The 15379-nt window shown below is 42.9% G+C and overlaps 1 protein-coding gene and 1 long non-coding RNA gene across 3 annotated transcripts in view; one reads left to right on the top strand and one right to left on the bottom strand.

The window, feature by feature from the left end:
• Positions 1-1023: 1023 nt before the first annotated feature.
• Positions 1024-2959, bottom strand: LOC110351615 (uncharacterized). Its single transcript, XR_002399262.4, has 3 exons — positions 2847-2959; positions 1991-2081; positions 1024-1155 (listed from the first exon to the last, which is right to left on the bottom strand). It is a non-coding gene; the product is annotated as an uncharacterized lncRNA (long non-coding RNA).
• Positions 2960-4658: 1699 nt separating this feature from the next.
• SLC44A1 (solute carrier family 44 member 1) overlaps positions 4659-15379 on the top strand; it is a 63066-nt gene continuing 52345 nt past the window's right edge. For both annotated transcript variants that reach the window (XM_038170052.2, XM_072030733.1), the window contains exon 1: positions 4659-5129. In XM_038170052.2, the coding sequence (XP_038025980.2) occupies positions 4674-5129 (456 nt within the window). In that variant the 5' untranslated portion in view covers positions 4659-4673. The remainder of the gene's footprint in view (positions 5130-15379) is intronic.

Here is a 15379-nt window from a genome sequence, read left to right as displayed (position 1 = left end):
CACACCGAATATTGCTATGTCTCCTTTCTTGTCTTACTCTGAGACTAAGCTGAATACTCCTTGATGAATGCTTTCTTGCATGACATTAAGGAGTGCAGAGTGGAGTAGAACCTCCCTTCATACCACCTTCCATAAGAAAACAAATGACAGGTCCCTTTAGCATAGATTTTGTTTTCTTTATTTTATGCAGTAACTTTCCTCCAAGAGATTTACGGCAGCAGTAAAGAGATTTGTAGCAGGCAGTGCTCCATCTGTAGTCGTACATCCTCAGTGTGAGAGCCATAATTCTCCTAGAGCGAAATGACAAGAGATTGTAATGGCTAATCATGTATTATGATGATACTGCCTCCGCTGGAAGAATTGCGCTTGGTGTTCCATGTCTCCTTGGGGCAACACAAAACTTTCTCACAAAGCTGAAACAAATAACATTTTTCTGGTTACTACTATGCCATCAGTCGGACATCTCTCCTTCCCCACTGTGCATCAGCACCATCCCAGCTCCTGTGAAGAACATTTTATGAAGAGCGTATTTCTCAGTGGGTTGGATGCTGGATATGGAACATTTCAGCTACAAATTGCCAGCGTGATTCCAGCTCAGGTTGATAATGATATAAATGTCTGGCAGATGTTTTGCTTGCATGAAATGATCTATTCATACAGTTCTTCATGCACAGGTGTCCAATATCAGAATGAAATCCAACAGGTTTTACATCGTGCAAAGCAACATATTTTAATATAGAAAAGATATTTTACTTTCATTACACCATCCATGGACTACTGTAGGCTGAGAGCAGATGCTTACAACGGCATTTTGCCAACACACAAAAATATTATTCTTCTAATGAGTCTTAAATTTTTTGGATAGCCACCAATAGACAGCCCCTCTGCTGTACACTTCTGACCTCGTACCAAATTCTTACATCTCCTAGACTACAGTAGACCAAAATCTTGATTCAGAATTGGGGAAGGAAAAATTCACCCTCCTGATTAATTCAGAAAACTTTCTGTTGCTCTTTCTCTTTCCTTGGAGTCTCTGGTTCTCAAATTGAAACAGACCGAACCTGATCGATTTATGGGACTACAGCAAAAAGTAGAATCACAGCAGGTTTTCTGAGCTTCCCGGTAAGTTCATTGAATTATCTGTTCCTTTGTGGTCTGAAAGGTAGCAAGAAGAAAATCTTAGCTCTAACCTGAGAGCTCAGTGTTACTGAGCAGTATATAACTTCTCTTGGTCAGAGGTGAACAATTCTGCAAGAATCCCGTCGTTCTAACTGCAAAGTGGGATACCTCAAATGCTTTTGCCATGACTAACACCTAACCAACAGGACCTTGAGTGTACAAGCTGCAGCTCACAAGATACATCTTCAGTTCTCTGCTCCGTAACGGGTGTCGTGTGTGACTTAACACAAATACAAGTGCTTTAATTCCTAGCAGTAAACAAGTATAAAAGCACATTTAACTCTTCAAGAAGACAATCAGTTTCAGGTGGCTTCTTAGATATAGAAGATAATGTGGCCTCAAAAACCTGAGAAGGTGAATGGGCTTTATCACCACATTGCTCAGAGACATACTACTTGAGTGTGTTTACTGGAATGCCTTCTTAAATTGTACTTTCATTAGTGTTCTGAAATCAGCAGGATCACTCTTAAATCCTGCACGGACAGACTTGTATAAAGGAAGACAGCTAGCTTGTTCACAGGGCAGATTATGAAGGGAATGTGTGTTTTTCTATATTAAAACAGATTAAAACAAACAATCAAACAAACAAAAACAAATATTGAGGCTAGGCACAGCACAGAGGATAGGATTTTTAAAAACACAGAGTTGTTGCCAAGCATTCATGCATGCAAATTCAGTGGTAGGTGGAAGAAGTAAGTGTAATGATAACAAGCAGAGTTTGTCTTTTAGAAGAGGGAGGGGAACACACAGACTGTGACAACACCTTGCTGCTGCAGTACTCGATATTTAGACTGCATGGTATAACTCTTACCTTCCTTCAACAACCAGGGCAGATCTGGACCTCCTTTTGATTAAGCAGTTAGCCCAATACTGAGCTTGCCTGAAAACTCCATCCCAACACGCTTATTTGGGAACACATACAACAAACCTCAGTTTTATCTAGGGCTATTTGACAGGCATGTCTCCTGTTAATTTGTAATAGAAGCTAAGGATTTTTTTATTATTATTTTTTGTTTACCTTTGTAAAATACTTAAGTGTTTAAACATGGGGGCCCAAGGTCAGGATCTTACATCTCGTGAGAAAAGGTAAATATTGTCACATATTTCACACCTTCCGGAATGTTTCCTTATCTTCTTTTTCGTGCCCCCTCCCCCTCCCTACATTTCCTAGAGTGGAAGCAGTCTGGATATAAGCTACAATTTATTTAACTCAAGTACCAAAGCCATTTTGTCATTTTAGGGCCTTCTCTGTGGTGCTCCCTTTCGGAATATCAGATGGTACTTCAGAAACTCTAACCTGTCATTCTGAGTCTAGCAATGAAATGAAAACAGAGATGAAGCTCATCCTTCTTAGCTGAAGGGAGAAGGGCAGATTCAAATCTGCCACAGAAAAAGACCTAGATTCTTATTAACTCTAAATCTGGGCAGTCAGATTTACACTGTAACAGCTTGCAATGTAAAGATACCTTAGAGCAGATTATAATCAATTTCAGAAAGAAATCCATAAAACATGACTCAAAAAAGGTACTTAGGCATATGCTTAAAGTTCAACTTATGTATTACTGAATTAAGATTCAGCAATCCCCCTTTCTTTACCTTCCAGTTTATTCCTGAAATGCTAATCTGAATAAATACAAAAGCAAGCGCAAACATGAATAAGAAAGAACCTTTTAACTCTTCCTCCCCTTTGTGTGACTGGCCAAAGAAAGCAGAGCTGAACTAAGGAAAGCCAGACTTCTATTGCTGCTGCTGCATCCCTGTCAAAAATGCAACTAATTTCCTCAGGGCAGAAGCACAGATAAGGGCAATTACTCTGGTGATTACTTCTAAGGCTCGGATTTGTCCAATTGCTTCCCACAGTTGTCACATACTTACACTAAACCCCAGTTACCTATGCGACAGCTGGTATGTCTTTACAAGCTTTTACATAAATGCTCTTCCAGCCACTGAAGGCCCAGGATTCTTTAATCACTACAAATCTACCATTCCCCCTACGCAGAGCTTTTGACTATTGGCAAGAAAGAGCCCACAAACGTGGGGGGCAGAGCCTGTGTTTAATCCATTACCATCCTCTGATAATCGTGCTGAACGTGTGAAGGCTGTAACTAGAAAGCAGAAGGCGGTATTTAATTATAATGACAACACTTGGATGAAACACAAGGACTAATAAAAAAAAAAAAAAAAAGGTCTATTTAACAAACTGACTAAATCACTTCTATGGCACTCTCATCTTCCTGCTGTTACTGAAGCAAATGAAAAAGCAGTGCTGGGACAAAGGTCAATTTTACAAACGGCAATACTGCGGAACAGAGAAACTGAAGTGACATGTCCCAAGACGGACAAGAAATGTCTAGGGGTTTCTTGTTACCTGTCCCTGTGTCAGCCACAAAAGGAACATGTCTCCTAGAGCATGTTCCTGCAGAACAGTTCTTTGATGGTCATGCTTTCAAATACAACAGAAATATTTGGGTAGAATCTGGCAGAGCAATCAACAATAATGTCAGGGTGTGGACAAGTGGTAAAAAAGATATTTTAGCCCAAGTGTTAGAAAGTCCAAAGTGAAGATTGCAAAAGTGATGTTATTTGCCATTGAGGAAGAGCTAAAAAAGACGTATGATTCACAACTCACCCACATGCCAGTTTTAGTTCTATTTTGGAAGCCTCTTAAACTAGACTCCTTCTCTAGTCACAAGGCCTCTTTTGCCTCATTCTGCCTGTCAAAGGATCATTTTAAGCTGAAATCAATATGGTGTTATTCCTACTCATGGATAGTCTTACTGTACTGATTGAATTAAACCCGCTGAAAAGATTCAGCAAAACATTTTAAAATTTGGAGTCACTTCATGCATTCAGGCCATCTCTGCGCCACATAAACTCATCTTTTGAGGGGCTGTGAGCTTCCAAGGGGAACGCCGTTTCATCCTGAGGAAAGCTGTCGCCTTTGCTGCCAGTAATGACTACGAGATGTTACCTGGCTCAGGAGCTTTCAGGCAATAGCTAACTGTGTGGCTTACAGAAGCGGTCCAGCCTACACTTGAAGCCTGATTTTACGTGTTATCGATACATCAAACATCGTCCTGATGTGGTTTGCATTGTCTTTATGTGGTTCGTACGGTCCTGGTGTGGTTTGCATTGCCCTAATGTGTTTTGCACGGTCCTGATGTGGTTCACGATTGTCCAAAGGTGCTTTGCATTGTGCTGATGTGGCTCCCACCATCCTCACGCAGTTTGTGCCCCCAAACCCACCTCCCCCCAGCCCCACGGGGGGCAGGCACTGCACAAAAACACGGGGTGCCTGGGGGAGGACTACAGCCAGCTGCACAGCCACATGGCAATCAGCTGCTGCAACGCAGGGATGAAGCACACCACTAACGGGGGCTGGCGCCACCCGAGGAGACGAGGGGCAGAGGGAGAGTGAAAGGAAGGGGGGGGAAGAGGGAGAGAGGCGAGGCCTGGCCCAGCCCCATGCAGGCCGCGCCGTGCCCGCTGTTGCCATGGCAACAGCGCTGCCGGGCAGAGGAGCCTGCGCCACCGGAAGCCGCCGGCCGCGCGGGAAGCGGGGGCGGGGCCGGGGCTGGCGCAGGTACCCCCCGCGCTGCGGCGCGCTGGCCACGCCCCCTCCCCACAAGCCCCGCCCACTCCCCCCCTCAAGCCCCGCCCACCTCCCCTCAAGGCCCCGCCCCTCACCCGCGGCCCCGCCGCCGCCTCCGAGGGGGGCGCCGCGGCGGAGCCGGAGCCGGAGCCGTGCCCGCGCCCCGCGGCTGCGCAGCGCCGACACCGACACCGGTACCACCGGCAGCACCGGCAGCAGCGCACCGAGCACCGCCGAGCACCGCCGAGCACCACCGCCCCGGGGCGGGCCGCGCCGCCGGGTGGATGCCCAGCGCCTGCCCGCCGCCGCCTGGCGCCTAGCGGGCACCGCCATGGGCTGCTGCAGCTCCGCCGCGCAGGTGAGCGCCTCGCCCCTAAAGCCCCTCAGCCCCAAAGCCCCTCAGCCCCATTAATCCCGTGTCCCCTTGTCTCCCCCCCTCAGCCCCCTCGCAGCCCCTCGCTGTTCATTTATTTAAGATTTTTCCCTCCCCCCCCAAAAAAAAAATAAAAATAGGCTCCGGGGGGGACCGGCCGTGCCCTGCCGAGCGCGGTGTCCCCTCGGCGGTGTCGCTTCTGGTGTCGCCGGATCCGGCTTCCCTCCTTCCTCCCCCCCCTTCCCTTTCCCAGCTTCGAGGGGGGAAAAGTCCGCCCGCTGTCCCAGATGACTCATCACGGGGATGACTTTTTGCCAGCCAGCCCTTCAGGCAGGGGCTTTCTTCCCCTTTCCTGCTGTTTATTTTTACCGTTTTATTATTATTATTTATATATTTTTTTTAACGAGTCCTTCCCGTGCAAAGCGCTGCGGAGAGCTGTCCGGTGCACGTCCTCCCCTGCACAGGGGGTAACAGGGGTCTGAATCGCGGTGTGGGGGGGATATTTCATCCCCCCACCCCCCCCATCTGCAAGGAGGGGATTTGGGAGCTGCCAGGCCACTGCAGCAGCTGCCGGGGGTGCCCGTGGGGTGGGTGCTGGCAGCAGGGCTGCACGCAGCTGTCAGGAGCGGTGCAAGTGGAGCCGGCGCAGACTTGGAGCACCGCGAGCGAGTTTGGTGTTTGCAAGCGGTTTTGTGTCCAGGTCCTCCCCCCAGCCTTGTTTTCGGCGATTTCCGCCCAGGTTGCTTTTGCGAAGTGTTTAACAAGCCCCTGTTTGGGTCTTGTGTGTGAATCTGGATTGCCGTCCCCCTGCTCTGCGCTGCCCTTAAATGAAGCAGCAGGCGGGTTTGGGGGGTAGCGCTACGCCAAAAGCAGGAGAAACAGATCCTCTGATCAGAGGTTTTCACTGCCTGTCCTGTCCAGAGGCTTCGTGTAACTGATCTTGTTTTCTGGAGAAATTTGTGCTCCCCTGCCAGATCTCGTGATGTTAATAGTATGCTGCCGAACCTTTCATTTGCTTTCCCTGTGTGTGGCAAGATGTGGTACAGTAATTGACCCTAGCATCCCGTATATGTAACTGAGCTATAAACAATGCTTGGCTGTTTAATTCCTAAACCGTGGGCAATTGTGCCTTTCCTCAGGAAATCCAAATCAAAGGGTGGTTGCTGAATATTTTACCAGCAACAGTTTCGTCTGGCATATTGTTTGCAGAAATCGCTCTACCAACACTGCATTACAGCCTAACGTCTGTCTTCTCCTCCCTTTATCATTAACAATAGAGGTTGGCTTCCTCATCTAGCCTTGCCTTTTTATTTTCCCCTTTCCTTGTTTCCTCTGAAGCTTTCCTTGAGCAGGGTTCCACCAGACGTTCCTTCATGTTGCCTCACTTCTTATTTCTACCTGTTTAGCTTCATCTTGTCCTTTGATGTACCGTCATCACGATTCTTCACCCTCATTCCTTATGACTTTATCAAGTTGATTTCTCATTAAGTTTATTCTTCAGCTCCCTAGCCTGTTTGATCTTCATCTGCTAATCCCCGTTTTTGTTTCTGAGAGAGGTGATTAGTTCTGTTGTGACTTTGCCAGCCATTTTCTTGTTTAGTTACTGCATCTCCCAAGTCCTTTCTCATGACTGCCACCTCCTCATCTCATTTACGTTACTGCACATACCTGTGACTGGTTGTAGAGCCAGGTGGATTTCTTTAACACCTTCTTCCTGTCTTATATTTCATACTCAATTGCCTGTTTTTTTTTTGTTTGTTTGTTTGTTTGTTTTTCTCAATTCATTTCACTAGTTCCTTTGCTTTGCAAGCTGTCAGGAGCTCTGCCTTAGGCTTTTTCCTGTATCTCTTTCCCTGCAGAATCTAAAGGCTTCCAAAAAAACACAATTGGAATTGGCATGTTTACCTTTGGATTCTCGTGTTTGCTTGAGCCTGGCCCCAAAGTCCCATTCATTCCATTTTAACTCCCAATGTGTGTTTTTTGCCTTTTCCTGGCATCATATTCCCTACCTGATTTTATTCACAGTTACTGTCCTTCATCTGTAAAACTGACAGTCAGCTCTAGTCTGCTTTCCTTCTTTTCCAAACTCTTGGAACATGAAATCTGAATCTGTTGTTGTACATTCTTTCCTCTTTCTTCATACGAAGTTCTTCCAATGCTATTTGTGTGCAGAGCTGCAATTTACCTCATTAAGCCCTCCACATACTCCTCCTGGCCAAGTTCAGAGGCTTCCCCTCATTTCTTCCCCTCCCTGGCCTCTGTGGCTTTTGGTATTGCCAATAATTCTCTGTATCTTGATGTTGTATTCTTGCAGAGCTTCTGTGATGCTGTCCTGTTGTTACTCTTCAAATATGTTCTGACTGTTATTTTCTCTTCCCTGCAGCTGTGTGTGTGTGTATTTCCAGTTGTTTTCTGGTTTTTTCCTTGACAAATCAATTAAACATTCGTGATCTGAATCATGCACTTGAAAAATATCTGCATCATTATTTAAAAACCTGTGTTTAAAAAAAATCACACTCTTAAAAGCACAGAACAAGAATAGAGCATGGTTGCTGTAAATCCCTAGATTTTTTTTTATATATCATATTCTTTATGGAATCACAGAATGGTTTGGGTTGGAAGGGACCTTAAAGATCACCCAGTTCCAACCCCCTGCCATGGGCAGGGACACCTCCCACCACCCCAGGTTGCCCAAAGCCCCATCTAGCCTGGCCTTGAGCACCTCCAGGGATGGGGCATCCACAGCTTCTCTGGGCAGCCTGTGCCAGTGCCTCACCACCCTCTGAGGGAAGAATTTCTTCCTAGTGTCTAATCTAAATCTCCTCTCTTTTAGTTTAAAGCCATTGCTCCTTGTCCTATCACTACACCGCCTGACAAAAAGTCCCTTCCCAGCTTTCCCATAGGCCCTCTTTGGGTACTGGAAACTAAGGCTGCTGCAAGGTCTGCCCGGAGCCTTCTCTTCTCCAGGCCCCTAATCCCTCAGCCTGTCTTCACAGGAGAGGTGCTCCAGCCCTCTGATCATCCTCATGGCCTTCCTCTGAACTCGTTCTAATAGGTTTAGTTTCACTGAAGTAGAAAATTCAAGTTTGCAGTTGAGTAGCAATATTCTCTTTCCTTTCTTTCTGGTCTTCTCCTTCACCAGTGGTGTTTTCTGCTGTCTCATTGTATTAGTCCATGATAAACTGGATTTGCAGAAGGTACTGTAAGAGTTCATCATTCCCATCTCATCCTAATGTCAGGCTCTGCTGTAAATCTGTTTGACTGAAGTAATCCATACAGGTGTTTTTAAGCAAGCAACCTTCCTTTAATTGGGATTGCTCCACTGGTCTGGTTTATAGCACAGCTCCACAAAGTTAGCATTGTTATACATGGGAGTCAGAAAATCATAATTTATGAAATGGAACAAGTTGTGGGAAGAAGTGGACCTTCTCAAGCTACTTTTTCGTGGAGTAGTTGTGATACAGAATCTTTTCTCCATTCCTGTTCTTCTGTAGATGAATTGAAGAGGCTGACTGTAGCAGTTCCGCGGCATTTGCTTTGGCATGCTGTTATACGACCAAGACAACTTATCAGGGTCTTGCTGTTTGTGATGGGTCTGGGAAATAACTGTGTTGTTTTTTGTTGTTGTTTTAACCCTTACATCTTTCTGTGCTATAAGCTTAATCCAAGATATTTGTGAAAGGAACTTCAAATCTTGAGTTCCTTCAAAACTGGAGGTGCAAGTGGGGTGAACAAAGCACTTGTTATTCTTGATGTTTTTATTGGTGGCCTTGGTCAAAAGCTTTCCATTGTAAAAGGAGGAGAATACATTATCCATTAACTTTCTGTTAAGCACTTGCTATGAAAGCATTACAGAATAAATGTAGAATTCCTTGCTTTTTAAGTATTTCCATAGTTCTGGTGACATTTAAGTCTCCTGTGAGGTGCTACATATAATACCTATCATGAATTGCACTTCACCCATAGCTTTGTCAGAGGTTCTTGCCCTCAACTTTCTGCATATAAGGGGCACCAAACCATGCCTGTTTCATTGTGGACATGGATATGATGAAGGAAGAAGACCAGTTGTATAACAACATTGACAGGCAGAAGCAGAATGAGTTGTGAGTTCTGCTTTCACCAGCTATAAGGTTTAGTTTCCCTTTCAACACCTTGACACCAGATGAAGCCTCTGGCAAGCAGTATGAAGGATGAAGCATACAAGCAGGATTGAGAACAGAATAAATCAGTCAGGCACCTCATGGCGCTCTTTACTTTTCTCTTTTTTTTTTCTGCTGTATTTCTGGCCTGAGCTCCACTCACTTCCTGTGAAGCATCAGGTGTATATTTTACAAATGCTGTCACAAGCAACTGTACAACGGGTGCGAATGATTCCTTTTGATCTTAGCACAGAAGGAAATATTTTAACTACAGAGCTACTTGTGAATACTCTTCTTCAAATTCATTGAGTGATGTTAGCTACTTTTGAAGTTTAGACTGTTTTTCAGTTGTGTCAGATCTTAAAAGTTGTAAGTAACACATTATTTCCTTTTGCTCTGTGAGACAGATAACTCAGACTGGCTTTTTTTTTTTTGGCACTTCAAAAATGAATTCTTGGATTAAGAGCAAGCATGGAACATTGCATCCTTACAAGACAATTCTTCTGCAAAGTGAGAGTGATTTTAGAAAGGATTAATTATCTTGCATCGTTAATAGTAAATGTTAAATTAAAAGCTTATGTTACAGTAATTTAACTGGCATCTAGATTGCTGTCAGCGATCAGACTTGTAGGTTGATAATCATAAGGGTGTATTCAGCATCGTGCAACTGACAACTTTTATTTTTCATGATGAAGAAATGACACTGTGGTTATGTGGGGAAGTTGTCAGCTGTCTTCATGCTGTTAATTCTAAAGGGGAGCTTTGTGCTAACTATGCATGCATTTTTTTCTTTTAATTATAATTCTTGTTCACTTGAACTTCGGGGGTTTTGTTTGTGAAAATCAAAACTTGCGGAAATAAGATAGGAACTGTTTTTGTTTTTTTTTAATGTGTATTTGAGTCTTTCTCACTTGAGGAAGCTGGGCAGGTATGTAAATCTTAAGGTTTGCTGCTAAAAACCACTCACAGGGAGTGTTGCCAGATTAATTCTACCCACTGCGTGAACCGATTTGAAAATTTTTACCTATAGAATCATGGAATATTCCAAGTTGGAAGGAACCTACAAGGATCATCAAGTCCAACTCCTGTTTGGACCACCCAAAAATCAAACCATATGTCTGAATCAAACCTATATATATATACATTTAGTCTATATCAAACCTATATATGTGGTTTTTTTTTTGTTTTTTTTTGCATAAATTTCAGGGAACAAGCTTGTGTTGGTGAGTAAATTAGAGGGCTCTTCTAAGTCTTCCAATCACTTTAAACTTTTATGGATTTATGAAGTAAATACATTTCATTGCATTTAATGACATCCCTAGACTGCCCCCCGCCCCCCCCTTTTTTTTTTTTTTAAGGCTTTTAGGTAAGCAGACCTCAAGAATGTTTTAAGTAGAACAAAGAGTTAAAATTCAAAACCTTTCTTTTTGAAGTTCAGTTTTCCAGTCTTAAGATTAATTTTCTTTGATTTAGTATGATTTCAATGCCTAGTGTGCCAATGCACTGCAAGAATGGGAGATGATTGCAGCATATAGGAAGGCTGAGATTCTGTCCTGCCTGTTACATGACAGTTTCTATCTGTAGCTGTTTTAACCAGCAATACTGCTAGAATAAAGTGGAGTGTCGAGGCAAACAAAATGCAGTGACTTGTGCCTGATATCCTCTCCTTATAGATGTGATGCAGTTAAGCAGCTGTTTACAGCAGAAAAGAACTCTGGACTGGATTTATTTTTTTCATTGGAACCACTGTTGCTGTTCTCCAGATGCATTATTTGACTGAGGAAGGGAACTCTGAATATCCTATTGAGGTCTGTAGAAACAAAACAGGAAACCCATTAAAGTGTTTTGTTCAAGGTCATTATCATTGTGTTCTGGGAATGCTTTTTCAGGCTCCCCCTAGTTTGTTATGAAGAACTGCAAAGTAATTGCCTACGTACAAGGAAGTGTGCTTATGTGATAAAGTGCTAGATACATTATTTCCCTTTTTATTCTCCCTTCCCTCTTTCTTCCATAAATCATTTAGAGGCTTCTTAGCATTAGTTCATATTAGTCTAATGCTCTTTAAATGTCTTTCAGGCGCTGACTGCCCTCTTACTGTAATCCTGAGTGGTTTTTGTTCTTGTTATGCTAGAATTTTGGACCTGTTCAGTCAGGATTTTTTACCAAGGAGGCTATGTAAGCTCAAGGTTTTCCTTCCTGATCTCCATTAGAGGAAACCGGTGCTGCTGGTGTCCTTTAGATATGGTTAAATATGCATATTGGCTTCTCCATTTCCATTATAGTTCAGTCTTCCAGCTTTCGTATGCAGTGATATAGAATAATATAGGTGGCCAGTGTATGCAAGAGTTGGTTCCTAGTGTTCAGTGTAGTGTCACAATTTTTTTTTTCAGGATCATGTTTGTGTTGACACGTGCTAATATGAGCCTCTAGATTCACAGAACCCTCTGCCAAGTAGGTCTTTGCCTTTGAACCGTAGGATGCTCTTCTGTAACGACTGCAAATGCAATACAAAAATACATGATTTTATGACTTTCTGTTGACAGCTCTGAATGTGGGATGCATTTTGAAAGAATACTTAGCTAACTGCTGTCAGTGACTCTAGTACGTGGCAACATCATTTTTCACAACAGTATTCTACAGGCCGTGAGCTCTTAAAAAGTTGTGTTGCTTTTGGTCTTGAATTTTCTAGCTTTAGACAGTTCAGAAAGGAGAAAGTTCTTTTAGAGCAAATCACTTACCACAGATAGGGAGAGTGCACAGAAGTAGGGGCAGCATTTTCTGTGGAATGTCCTTAATTTTCTATGGAGCCCCATGAGTGGGGTTTCTGCTGTGTTATTTCTTCTGCTGCTAATGTCACGTTGTGGCAAAGCTAGCCTCTTTGGAAGCAAAGGGCATGCTGTAGCTGGACAAAATTTTACTAGTCCCAAGAGTGGAAAAAAAATGTAATTTGGGACTTGCAGTCTCAAAGTAAGAATAAAATCTGAGGATCTGCTTGATTGATGTACATGTAAAAAAAATCAGTGTGGATGAACTATTTAGGTGTAAAATATCATTAAGTGTATTTCTTTTTATTGATAATCATCAGTAGAACTATGGAAATAGGAAACATTAATTGAAGTGCGTATTTTAATCACCTGACAAATATTTCTGTCGTATTTGTTAAGTCTTCTTACTTATTACCGCTTTCAAATAAACACTTAACTATGTGTAATGAAGAGAAGAAACAAGGACTAAATACTCTGAGGGTTAAAAACTGAGCTTTTATCTCCAGATGGCCTTATTTCTTAGCTTCAAAATATCAGCAGGTGTGCTGATCATGTTGGCTCTTTTTTAAACAGCTGCGTTATGTTGCAAGATAAATATTTAAGTTGTGGACCATGATGGAAGTGATGTCACAAAGGGAATTTTAGAAGCAGTGTTAAATATGACTGAAGCGATGTGCGAGGTGATACACAGCACAGCATATGTCAGATTCATCAGTGAAGTCTTCAAGTACAAATTTTCAGTGTAAACATCTTGATATTGCACCATCAGTAACATTCGAAGTGCTGTCTTATGTCCTTTCAATTTCATTTACGTTATGTTGAAAACTCGTAAATACTGTGTGGGGTGTATGGGATCATTGACGAAGTAGCAGGTGCGGCAACACTGAATTGGAGAAGCACAGTATAAGTTCATTATATGTTGGTCGGTTACTTTGAAGTAGTATCACACGTTCAGAACCCTTTTTCTTTTCCTAGCAGGAGCTCAGAGCTGTCTGTGTACTTGAAAGAGGAGATGCATCTTCTCGGTGGACGAGGTCTCGGGGAATGACTGGAGATGTGGAGCCATTAGGCAGATAAGCACATGGGTACCAAAGGTTCAGCTAAAATCTATTTTGCAGTATATTGAAAAATAAAGCATTTTGGAATGAGATTAAAGGAGACATTCCACAAAAATGGGCATTAAGCTCCACCATGACTTGCATATTCTGTAGTGCAGTCCCTTTTGGAATGGCCCGGAGGTGTTTGTGTCGACTTGCTGTCTGGAGAGCGGTGTCATTGTGGAGGGCGCATTGACAGAACACGTTTATTATCAAAAAATAATGTTTTATTTTAGAGATAGCTGCCACCTGTGGCTGTGTATGCACCTTCTGTAACACAGTGACATGCTCTTTTGCCCCTGGAAGCAGGAGGCCCAGTCTCAGTTCTGTAAGTCTGGGGGAATCCAAGACTCCTCCCTACCACCTGGGGAATGCTATATCCGCAGGCTTTTTGGAGTGGGAGCCACACAAACACGGGTGGACCCAGAATTTCTTAATTTGTGTGCTTATGGAGGTGTTTTTATTGATGCAGTGTGGCTCTTTCTTGTGATGAACAGGTATAGCTTAGCAGAATAAAAGTCTGTTTTTTGCTGGTGCGTGTTGCTACTCCAGTAATGGAGGAGTACCAACAAATAGCTGTGTAATAAATCAGTTGTAATGGGAACCTGGGGGAACTGCCAGAATCCACGTTAAGCTGTAATGTGTCCTGCAGTGTGCTACATCAGGTATTTTAGCTGAATGCTTTTAAGGAACGGTCAGGAAATCTGTAGTCAGTGTTGAGCATTTTAACCAGTTCTGGGGTTCCTTTAATAAGCAGTAAGATAGCCGATGAAATTGTGTACTGCAGATAGTTTTAACACTCCAAGACTTTGCTTTGGCAATGCGCATTCATCACACAAAAATTTTATGTAGAGAGCTAATTTACTTGAGATGATTCTTTTCTCTCAGAAGTTTGTGTATGTGGTTCCCCACGTATGCGAGCTTTTTTATATTTTAGGAACTGAATCATCCAATCTTCAAAGTAATACAAGAGCCTAAAATAATTATAGGCTTCATTCCCCCTAGTGGTAACAAACACCAGCCTTCGTATTGGAATCGCCAGGGACTCTAGGCTCAGTTTGTTATTTGTGAAGGCTTTAGAAAATGACCATATTTTTTCCTTTGCTCTCAGTATGAATCCTTTTGTGCTGTATGTTAACAGGTTAGAAGCTGTCTAATGCTTTTGTTTGCAAAAGCAAAATGATTTGCTAGACCTTAATTTCACATTCTGATGTTTTACATGCTTGCTCATACACAGCCAATTTAGTAGAAAATGACTGATCTGCAGACAAATCCCCTGTTTTTCATGAAGTAGTTTCTGACTCATGATGTTTTTACGGGGACGCACTTCTACGCCTGTAACTGGTAACGCGTGTTTTAACAGCGTTGTGGTCAAAACATAATTCAGGTACAGCATACTGGTAGTCTTATTCACTGCAGCTTAACATCCTTCATGAAAAGGAGAGAAGTGACTTCATTTAATGATGTCAAAATGATGCAGCTGCCTATGGGAGGACTTCTTTCTTGCTTTTGGCCAAGCATAAATCTGCAGACATCCTAAGCTGTTAATGGAGTCAGGACTCATCTCCTCTTCAGGTTCCTAGAAATAGGATCTGTTTAGAAAAGTGGAAGAAGTTTTGTTAGGACAATGTACAGCTGTTGCTCATTCTCCTAAGCAGATGAATAGTGTGGAAAGGTGTGCCATACCTTGGACACAAAGGTGCCATGCTCTCTGGTAAACTAGACAATTACATTCTTACAGTGAATTTTTTTGGTCAACTAGTACATCATGTTTCTCCTTTTTACATAGGTGGCATGCATCACAGTAAATGAAAGCATGTGAATGGGACTGTTTTTTAGCTCATGAAGAGAGATAAAATGATTAAAGAACCAGCACTTTAAATTGTTAGGAAACACTGAAAAATATTTCAAGAACTTTTTTTTTTGTCAGTGTGGGGATGTTTCCATAACGTGAACTTGTGGTTTTAAACTTAGATTGCTGGACACCTTCTGTACATCACACATTTTTGGTAGCAACCTCTCTAACCTGTCTTGACTGTTTCTGAAGCAATACTCGGGAGTGGACTATGCCTCACGGACCATTTTGTGCCATGCACAGTGCAGCAATGGGCTCAGCAATCCTGGAGCAATAAACTTGCACTGTAGGTGAAGAATGACTATATCTGTACTCACTGTGCAATTCAAATAATCTGAGGGCTCTTCGTGGATTTGGTTGAACCTCAGGTCCTTCATCA

Source organism: Anas platyrhynchos, chromosome Z (assembly GCF_047663525.1).
Source record: "Anas platyrhynchos isolate ZD024472 breed Pekin duck chromosome Z, IASCAAS_PekinDuck_T2T, whole genome shotgun sequence".
NCBI lineage: Eukaryota > Metazoa > Chordata > Aves > Anseriformes > Anatidae > Anas > Anas platyrhynchos.
This window is presented reverse-complemented; position numbering and strand designations above follow the sequence as displayed.